The sequence below is a fragment of the Leptosomus discolor genome, chromosome 5, assembly GCF_034619465.1.
Source record: "Leptosomus discolor isolate bLepDis1 chromosome 5, bLepDis1.hap2, whole genome shotgun sequence".
NCBI classification, from domain to species: Eukaryota; Metazoa; Chordata; class Aves; order Leptosomiformes; family Leptosomidae; genus Leptosomus; species Leptosomus discolor.
Genome location: NC_141395.1, coordinates 21,739,897 through 21,750,840, shown reverse-complemented (window position 1 = coordinate 21,750,840; position 10,944 = coordinate 21,739,897). Strand labels below are relative to the sequence as shown.

The window sequence follows — 10,944 nt, the reverse complement described above, 5'->3', positions numbered from 1 at the left end:
TATCTGGACCTTTTTGTGGCATTTGTCAGGGGAAATGGTGTTTATGTAAAGAACGTTCATTAGCTAGATACTTTTAAAAATAGCATGGGTATGTTGACACCTGCCATGTCTGTAGCTGCTCTAGCCCTGTAGACTTGCTGTCTGTTCCAGATGCTTGCAAAATTTAATTTTCTGTTTTAAATGTGATAATATAAGACAAGCTGTCCTGTCTGGTGGAACTAATCCAACAACGCAGTTGTTGATACCTCAGAAACAGGGACAAAGTACTGCTGTGCTTGGACTTCCTGCACGTGCTGTTGTAATAGATTCAGTGCTGGATGTCTGGCTATTAGAAAGATACAGGGAAAGTGAAGGCAACATAGGGAGCAGAAGCAGGTAAAAAGATTAAAATATTGACGTTATGGAATAAGGTATATTTGATTAAATGGAGGTCAAAATGAAGTGTGAAAAAATGCTGGTTTGAATTCTGATGAACCATTCAAGGTTATGTGAGGAAAGGTAAAAGGAGTAAGGAAAAAAATATTTTAAAAGTGTGAGATAGCAAGATCTTTTAGGCTGTGCAAGGATCTCCGCAGGCAGAGGCAAAATGAAAGATGATAGACCTGTTTTTTCCATATACCTAAAACTAGACGAGGCAATACCAAAGAAAAGGTTCTTGAAGTCACCCCTTCAAGGGCTACTTGTCCTCTGAAACTCACTGAATTCACTTTGCCAGGTATTGGACAGTGTAGGACTGTAAACCAGGGAGGGACCATCTCTTCATAAACGCCTATATTCTTATTTTGTGACTGGTTTGAATGGATGCATTAGATGGGAGGATGCTGCACTGTATAAAAGCACATTAGAAAAATGTAAAGTGAGATGGAAATGACAGGGAAATGTACCAGATTGAAGCAAATGAAAAGTCCTGAAGAATAATGGAGTGAGGCTAAAGAGCAAAAAGCTGAAGTGAGGGAAAAGAGAGGGAGGAGAAGGATGTGGTGGAAAGTCAAGGTGTCTGTCCTGTCTTACAGTAACAGGGTTAAGCTGGGACTGACAAACCGTGTGGAAATCTCAGTTTTGTAAGAAACTGATAATGGAGAGAAGTAAACAGTCCCGCAAGGAGAGGAAAGAACAGTAGGAAAGTGGGCAGGTGACAGTTTTCCAGGGCTTGCTGGCAGAAGGTGGGAGAGATAGGGAAGAGGAATGTGTTGAGGGCTAAGCCACAGCTGAAGGACCTGCTGATGGCTGGAGTCTGCTGTATGAGATGAGGTGGCTGTGGTGATGCCAAGGCTTGTGAGCATGGAGTGGGTGCTGGAACTACACTAAATTAAGAGCTAGTTGACCATGGGGAAAAGGGAGGAGGCTTAGTGTTGCTTTAAAGTAAGAGACTAGAGCCAGAAGGGGTCCACACCAAAAGTTTGAGTGTAGTGACTGGTCTGATGGATGGAGGAAGGAACTGTAGGGACACCAGCAAGGCCTGATGACAACTTGAAAGACCATATATACTTGTCTCATTATCAAGGGGGAAGAAACTGATCCTAAATTAGGCTGTTTGGATTCTTCTAGATGAACAAAGCTTAGGAAAGGTATCACTATACCACCTTTTTTTCTCCAGTATAATGACTGCAAAAATAAAAGCTGTGTAGGGAATGAAAAAGGAGTAATTGCAAGAAGTAGGTGTGGCCCTGTGGGGCTCTTGCTCTCGCCAGTAGCTTGTATATTTGTTAGTGCTGCCAAAGAGACTTTTTATGAGCAGAATATAACACGTTTGTGAACTGGTAGAGAGTCGGGTGATAGATAACTTGGCACAGAGCACTCTCCTGTCAACAGTTAGTGTTACATGCCTGCTTTTGTTGCATGGGTTACAAACCTGTAGGTCTGATGTTCCGCTTTGCCTTCATAAGGAGTAGGCTTAATGGGAAATGGGAGAGATTGCTACTTGCTTTGTCTTCCTGCTTGCATTTGGCAAGAGATGAAGTTTCTGGTGAATGAAGTATTGCCTGGAATATGGTGTTCTTCCCCAGAAACCTTGATGATATCGCAGTTGATTTCACTGAGTGGGAGTAAGAAGTGAGTTGTACACAGAGAATGAAATGTAGCCTTTGTAAACAGGCATAAATCCCCTTGAAAGTGATGAGGCTTGTGACTTGAATCAAATCTGATTTGCCTCACACAGCTCAATCTAAGTGCAGTCTGCAGTACAGCAGATAATGGAGTCCAGTGTTTAACTTCGTTGTCCTTTAATATGTACGAGGATAAGATCTGATGGATAACTGATAACTGTTGAAACTTCTCACAATAGAAGATTCTTTTTGAGGGGTTATTTTGAATAAACTTCACTGAACACAAGGAAGTTGGATAAATAATAAGAAAAAAGTTTGGGATGTTTCAAAATGTTTTATCTCTTTCTCCTCTTGCTACATTTTGGCACCACTTTTAAGATGTTCCTATAAATGTCTTATGCCAAGCAAGAATCGAAGCGTGATCTGAGCATGATGCACTTAGAGCCCAGTGGCTGGTGTTTCAAGATCCAGACATCCATCCTCTTTTGCCAATAAAGACAGCAGCTACGTAAGTGAGAAAAGCTACAACCAGTGCCTGGATCAAGGTATCTGAGAAGTTGTGGCACTGTGGTGAAGTTCCTATGGACTGAAAAGGGGGAAACATAACCCCCATTTTTAAAAAGGGGGGGGGGGGGGGGGGAAGGAAGATCCGGGGCACTGCAGGCTAGTCAGTCTCACCTCTGTGCCATCCATGGCACAGGATTAATGTCGTGTTAAATAATTCTGTACTCTGGGCCTGCTAGCACTTCCCTAATGATCCTGTGGGGAGCTCTCTGCTTCCCCCTTGCTTTTACTATTATACTAAGGTGCCTGAGAGGTCTGCTTTCTCTTTGAGGAAAGAAGTCATGACAGAAAATAGGCCAGAGAAAGGAACTCCTGAAGGAAAAAGGGACATAGAGATTGGAATTATTCTCTATAGTCTTGACTACCTGCAGATATGATAGGTGTTACCCAGCACACCTCAAGTTTGGGATATTTGCTTCCCCCAACTAAAAGTTGTCTGCATTACAAAACCATTGCACATAATTCTGCACAGCTTGATATGAACACTGCCTTTGCAGAATAAATTCTCAAGGATAAATCTTGCATGATGAATAAATCTCCTCTTGCTGTCCTCAGCCCTTTCAGGTGAGGTAGAGATATAACGTAGAGTCGGCTAACGCACAGACCTAGCAGAAAAATGGATCTTTTTCCTACATTAGGCATGTCATCAGAGGAAATACTTGAGACAACTCTATTACAGGTGCAGTTGAATCAATAAGGCATATTCATTTTTTTCCCTGGATGACTTTTCTACCGTATAATAAATTCCTATTTTTAACAAGAGGAAAGTAAGCAGATATTCAGTACAATGTTTCACGTCATACAGATCTCCTTTTCTGGCACATTGCTGCTTGAGTAGGCCAACTTCAGCAGTTTTAAGGTTTTTTTCACACATTGTTTTCACTTAGGGCAGTGCAGATTTTTGTGGAATCTATGACAATCAATTAAGTAAATGAGAAAATACAATGCTTGTAATTAAGATAATCAAGTTACATGAAATCCACCCTACTACTGCTAATATCTGTATATCTCCAAGCTGTATATTAATTAAATCCATGTCAGTGTTGCAATTAGACTTAGCCTGCTATGGTGAAAATGAGAGAAAAATGAAAATGATTGGAGGGGTTTTTACTGTGTGTGAAACTCTTGTTTTAAAGCATCTCACTATGATTTGTAAGGATGGTGCATTGCTGCAGGCACTCCTGGAATGCCCGAGGACTCTGTATCAAGCTTCAGCTGCTTCTGAAACAGGTGACCCAAAGAAAATACACTTTGGTTCGCAAAAGCTACATTTCTTCTCAGGAGCATGGGTTACTGAGCTCTGAAACCAGTAGTCAAACAGATTATGTATTTCATTCTACATAAGAAACTGCAAAGGGGAGAATGAAGAGAAAGAGGACTTATTTTGACTAGTTCATACAATAAAAGGGACTTTGTCTTGCTTTTATTTTGTTTTGCTTTGTGTTTTTATTTTGATGTGAAGAACCTGAGGTTGCCCAGGCCTTCCTAGGACAAAACAGCATCTTAATAGTATTGGGAGACAAACACTACATGAGGCTAACTAGATGATTTGGGTGTATTCAGATTATGCTGCTTCATTTATTTCTTGGTGCTTTTTGGGGGCTTGGGGAAGCCAAAGGCTCTGTCAGGGTCAGCATGTGGCTCTAAGAGGCCAGGGAAGGACCCCTTCTCTCTGTACAGGGACCCTCCCAGCAGTCACACAGCAACTTCAAAGTGAGTTTATTGTGGTTTTGAGATACCTATACCTTCTCTTTTTTCTTCTCTGTGTAGCTTTTGATGACTGCAAGCTTACACATTAAGATACCATGGAGGTCATGAAAGAATCATGTTGCAGAGCCAAGGGAGTCAAGCAGCTTCACTGCCTTAGAACTGCCAAACTTCAGTCTCATTAGCTGGATATGCCAAAGCAGCTGAATAGGGCAAAGCAGATGAGTGCATCTGCTGATTTGCCAGATATTGCCATGGCTGTTTTAAGATTAAGTCTTTGCTGCCAAATGAAGTAGTACACCTGATCAGTGTGGGCATCAGCTAGGTGAAGTTGTTGCATAAATAATGAATAAAAGTAACATTTTGTTGTGTTCATTTTTTCCAATTATTTTTTTAATAGTCTGCTTTTATGGCACAATATTCTTCCTCATGACAAATAAGCCTATTCAGTGCTATTGTGTTTTCAGATAATACCATTTGCATTTCTAGAAACAAGTGAAGAAGAAAACTTACAGGACACCTTCAATTTCTCATTTGATTTTGTTCTTAATTTTTTTTATTATTTGACATTGATACAAAAAAATAGTATCTTGATTAGCAGCTTTGCTGGCAATCCCACAAAACTGTAAATAATACTTTAATCTAAAAGAATGCACTCCTACAGACACTATAGATAAAACAATATATACAATTTAGACAAATAAATACATAAGTACAGCCAGTCATATATAATGATACACCTAAAGTTTGGTTACTGTTGACAAGCTTTTCTAGTTAATTACACTCTTCATTTACAAATTGCCATTGCCATCTACATTATAAAGACAAAAAAAAAAATCCCAATAAAGAATCAAAGTTGGTACTTAATGTTATCATTAGGAAAGATGGAAAATGAACCTTGAGACTTCTGTTTAAATACTGTCACAGTTTTAGCAAAAAAATGCTTTTGTGAAAAGCTCCTCCTAAAGAGAGGCATTTTCCCCCTAGCTTCTTTGCTCAATGTGCTTTGTTCATGTATGTTTTGGAATCAAAATGTGATTATAGTCACACTTCTGAAGTCACTAGAAGCCAGCAGGTCTTAACCAAGTTTTTATTTTGTCCCATGCCCAGTGAAACAAAATGACCTTTAAGTAACACATATTTCTTTTGATTAAAGGAAGCCTAACACAAACACTTGTTTGTTAACAGTACCCCATGTGGCACAAATACTACTGAGTGGAAGAGACAGCAAGCTGTCCCTATGAGTAGGCGTATTGCTCCCTTTCTAGCTCCAGGTTGCAATACTGCAATTTCTGAGCAGAGAGAAAACAATAAAGCTGTTACTTAAGTGTAACAAGCTAGTGAAGTCTAGTATCAGAAAATTAATAAAATAGAAAATTAGGCTTTTGTTGTGTTCTTCTAAATCCACTTGACAATAAAAGAAAAAAAATCTTGTACATTCAAAAGTTAGGGCACACATGCTTAAGGCTCTTGAAACACTGGACAAATATAGCGCCTAACTTAGCTCCATGCATAACAGAATACTACATAGCAAGCAGACTCTACACATATATACAACTGAATACAGAAGAAAATGCCTTAGAAATATGTACATCAGTTTCAAGATGAACATTTACATTTCTTTTGAATATCTACCTATTTATAAATGGCAGGAAATATATATTTTTTTCAGATACTATTTTCAAGGTGTACCTTCCAATCATTAGTGCAGTCTACGTGTACTAGGAGAAATTCAAGGCTACCATGCTACTTGAGCCCTGAGGTATCTGGGTTGGGAGCCCTGCTGTCCTGTTGATTAATAACCAAAGGCCACAAAAGCATCAGCAGGAGAAGGCCACCAAATCCGTTTAGTTGTGGATTCAGAAACCCCAAATTTCTGTACAGAGCAGAGGGACAGCAGAAGTGATTGCAGCCTGTGGGTTGAAATTATTACAAAGTGTGTTCCTGGTAGGATGGCATCCATGCTGTTTGATTTACCCAAAGGCTGGGGATGAGTTCCACCCTCATTTCCCTTCCTAAACAAGCATATTCTGGGGCTTGGGTAAGGAAAGTGCAACTTCGCACAACCAGTGTGTGTGTTATATATTCACCTATGCAATTAGTTGGACCTTGTTTAGCTAGAGTTTCAAGTTCAACAGGAAGCAAGAGCAACTTTAACAAGGACTAGGCCAACTAGGGAAGGATAAATCTTAATTATGTTGCAAGAGTTTCAGTATTTTCATATAAAACTACCAATTTTCATTTAGGAAGGGTGCACAGGCTCCCGTTGATTAACAGTAACTCCTGGGCTGTTTTGTAGCTTCACCTTTAGATCTGAAATAGATTTGTTGGAAACAACTACTGCTTGTGGCTTGAAGGCCAGGTACACTTTACCTTACTTACAAGCAGTTCTTTTCAAAATGGTTGTGCTGCATCTGTGGATAACAATTTGTTGTGAAACTGCAAATATTTTTGGGTATCGTCTTCATTCCTCTGTTACTGTTGTAAAGTGCTTTGTACACCTATGGCAAAATCAGGTCAGAATTTTCCTTTAAATTCCTATTCAGTTAATTTCTGACAACTTTACAGACATCCTGAATAATGTACAGACTCAACAGTTTTTCATGTTACACATAATGCCAGCTGAAATGAATGAGATTTTTGTGGGTCCTGTGGACAGTGTGAGTAATCTACAGCTAGTAATGAATTTGGTGAGTTTTGTATCTTTGTAACTTGTCTGGGAATTCTTCATTCCACATTGTTTGCTGATCAACGTCATATTTTAGCTTTTTGTTAGAAGGTGGTGCTGAACAGAGATGGCTTGAATTTATCAAAGAATTTTCCAGAAAATAATCTTCATGGAATTTCATTAACATTTGTATTCAAAATACATAAGCATGTTATGAAACTTGAATAAAATCTTCTGTATTTGATTTCTGTTGCATGATCTGGGGTGCTCTCGAGTAGGACCTTAGTGAGTATTGGCTCTGTGATGAGTAACCTGGCAGCTGCAGATTTGTAACAAAGGCTAGAATTTGGTTTTCTTTAGGTGATTCTTAAAAGCCCTCTGTTTTGCTGTGAAAGTTGTGTGTAACTGCTGGGTACTCTGTTGCCACATCCACAGAAAATTGATTGTGTTCTTTTATTGGAAAAAATTTTACTTTTCTACACCATTAAAAATCTGGTAGAATCTCATTCATATATGTACTGTAGTAAAAAGAAGAGTTTACCCTTAAGCTTTTTTTGTTACTTTTTTAAGGTAAATAGTGCATTGACTGATGTTGAAGGAATACACTGCTTATTGACACTTTTATCATTCAATATAATTATATATTGCTATGCAAGACGCTTAGTGGAGAGTTCTACAGATACTAAAGAGAAACATTGTACTTGCTTTGAAATTGAAAGTTAAAAGATAGTAATACTTTTCTAATGTATTTTTAAGATAGTTTTTCATACATCTCCCCTTTCTTATTTCACCTACAGATTCTACTTCTTTTTGAAAGTGTATTAGATCTTCTAGGGGCTAGTTTAAGCAGTGGAAAGAAATGGGGTATCTTCTGAAATAATTTAAAGGAATACCATTTGGTGGATAAAAATGTACTTCAGTGAGTGGGTTTGTTTCTAAGGCCTATGAGACTTTGATGTTCTTACCCATCTAAATTCTGTTATTATACCATCAGTAAGCTGTTTGGGAATTGCACACATTGTACTATAAAATATACATGTCAAGATAGGTGTATAATGTCAGTGCAAATGTATACCTCTCAATTTATTAACAAAGCTCTAAATAGAGATGGTTGTAGAGTGTCGAAAAAGGAATAAAAAGGAATAAAAGTATGTTTGTAATTCTTCATTTCTTAGGGCCTGAGTCTTATCTCAGAGGCTGGGGCATGAACTGTTAAGCAGCTTATAATAATTTATGACTGTCCTTTAATATACAGATGCAGGAGCTGATATGTGTGATAGAGGATAATATACAAAATCTGAGATTGGCTCTAGATCCTTTCAGTTGGTGTAACGTCCTTATGAAAAGAGCCTGAAGTCTGTAAACCAGTAAACAAAACGAGAATGAAAAATCGGTCATTAAAAATCCTCTCACGTTAATATCCCACAGTTTAACCTGTAAATTGGCAGATCGCTTTGTCAAAAAATAACCAGACTAAACCAAAATTAAAAAAAAACTTATTTACATCTGTAAAAATCTTTAACATCTAAGATGTTTCTTGCTGGACATGTCATTCCAAATTCTGTGCATTTCTTCCGGTGTTATCTGGTGCACTGTGATCACCCTGCGGTACCTGCACAAGCTGTAGGCCATTTTCCAGTGATTGAAGCCACTGTTTTGGAAGGGGTGAATACCCAGCTTCCGAAGACAGAGTCCAACGTACACATCTTCAAGATGAAGAAGTCTGGTATGAAGGGAGGTTTTGTAAATCAGTTCTGCTACGTCAGCTGAAAAAATGTAGCCAGTGCCTGAACAGAAGGGCGGGTAATTGCTGTCGGGATACAAATCTCTTGGCATGTACCACTTACTGCGAACATCTCTTATTGGTCCTCCGTTTATAACGTAACCAGTGAAGTACCTTCTCCTTGGCTTGGTGTTAGGTTTGAGCAGCTTATAAATGAGATTATCCATATTTACAAAAATATCACTGTCTGTCTTCATAACATACTTTGCTTTTGAACAAAACGTTGCTACCCACCTCATCCCCATCAAGGTTTTCAGAGTAAGATTATGATAAGAGTCGATAAAATCCTCCACAATAATGTCATGAAAAATTTGGCTTTCTTGTTCTACCATTTGATTTAACACAGGATCTGCATTTTTTCCAAGAAGAAATAGTGTGGCGATTTTAATTCCTTTAAAGTTGTTTTCGTCTCCCCATGTTTCTCGAATGGCTTGCCTTGCATCAAACTCTTTGTGAGTTGTGCTGATAAGAATGACCAGGAAAGGGATGCTCTTCTCACATTTGTTGGGTTCATTGATAAGAAAGTCAAAGGAATGTGGATTTATAGGTCGAGTTCTTATGTTGCCAAAGGAAACATTTTTTCTGGCTATGGATATGCTACTGAGCTGTCTGTGGCCAGTGTAGGAAGAAGTAGGACGAGTTATACTTAAGTACCAAAGAGCACTTGCCCAGCAAACTACTGTCAAAATGTATAAGCACGAGACCTTTGAAGCCATTGTTCCTCTAGCTCTTCTATTCCATGTGATGAATAAATAGCCTTCGTACCATGAGTGCGCCTATGTCCCGGAGAGGCAGCATATTATTAATGCAACTTGAAAGTTCGATACAGAAAAGTAACTCTGTAATCTTTCATGGATCTCAAAAAGGAGGTATTAACCTTGATGATAATCAGCTTTTCTTCTTTTACTAGCAGCGGCTTCCATTTCTCGGAATTTTCTGTTATTTCTGAAAAATACGAAGAAAAATTTTCCATTGATAGATCATAAAAGCCTCAGGCAAGAAAGATGAGCTTAAATATGACTGGCTGTTAATAAGCTAAGTGTTTTAATGCATTTCTCAGATATCCTTTTTTCTCCTGATGAGGTACCAGAATGCAAGATAGTGTACTAGAATTTAGCAGCATAACTGAAGTAATGTTTTTATGGTTGATAATTTCTCATAGATGATAACATATAAAAAAAGTTAAGCATGCATATAGCATGTTGGCTATTTAAGTAATTTTAAAGGTATATGAAAATAATTTTGTGTTTTCTAGAATTTTCTTGCTTCCTAGCATTTTTTTTTTCTGGAAAATATTTCAAAATATGCAACGTAACACTTTAAAATTATTTGAAGAATAAAAAATAATGTACTTTATCTTAGGATTAATAGCATTGGTTGCAACTATGCACATGAATACCTACAAATCTCATTTGGTCTAAATGTTGTTAATGCCTGTCCTGCTAACAAGAGCATACTTTGGTGGAAATCAGACAGAATGGGACTGATTGGTAAAGGTACAGAAGAGAGAGAGAGAGAGATACATATGCTGTCTTACCCATATAAATATCAGTGGCCAAGTAGACTCCATAAAAGTCTAGAAATAAATTAACACAGTTCAGTTATTCTTCTTGGCTTCCTTCTCCTCTCCCGCCAACCCAGTCTTTACTTTTCATGAGCAAACATCATTCATATACCATTTTAACACAAACCATGATGGCAGCCTGTTGGCAGTGTCACTTTGCTGGGTGATGTGCAGAGCACCTGCCTACCCAGCCGGGGTTCATACGCTGGCAGTCCTTCCTCACTGTGCCAGTCCTGCCTCTGGCATTAGAGAGCTTTGAGGCTTCCCTGGATCCAGGGAATGTGCCAGCCCTGAAGCTTGCTCTGCTTTTAGCGTGTTTCCTGGCAACCAGTTCTGTTTCTCGTCATTTAATGGAAATGAGACAAGCTGCATTAAGCCTGCCGGATTAGTGCTGACTCCTCCAAGGCACACCAGTAGCTGGAGAGTGCCTGTAGGCTCCATGTTCCTGGTTTTTACCAGTGCATTGCTTCAGAGCTAAAGGACAGTAGAAGCATGCAACAGATGAGCTTTACATAAGAGTTTTTGAAATATTTAATATTTACTTCAGATAGAACAAAACATACATGCATTCAGATAAAAAAGATGGAAGCCCTGTCAGAAATGTACTTTCTGT

The 10,944-nt window shown here is 38.6% G+C and overlaps 1 protein-coding gene across 1 annotated transcript; it reads right to left on the bottom strand.

Moving 5' to 3' along the window:
• Positions 1-8,502: 8,502 nt before the first annotated feature.
• B3GALT1 (beta-1,3-galactosyltransferase 1) lies at positions 8,503-9,483 on the bottom strand. The gene has a single exon (XM_009951587.2). It carries the CDS (start codon positions 9,481-9,483, stop codon positions 8,503-8,505), a length of 981 nt encoding a protein of 326 aa, XP_009949889.1.
• Between the last annotated feature and the right edge of the window lie 1,461 nt (positions 9,484-10,944).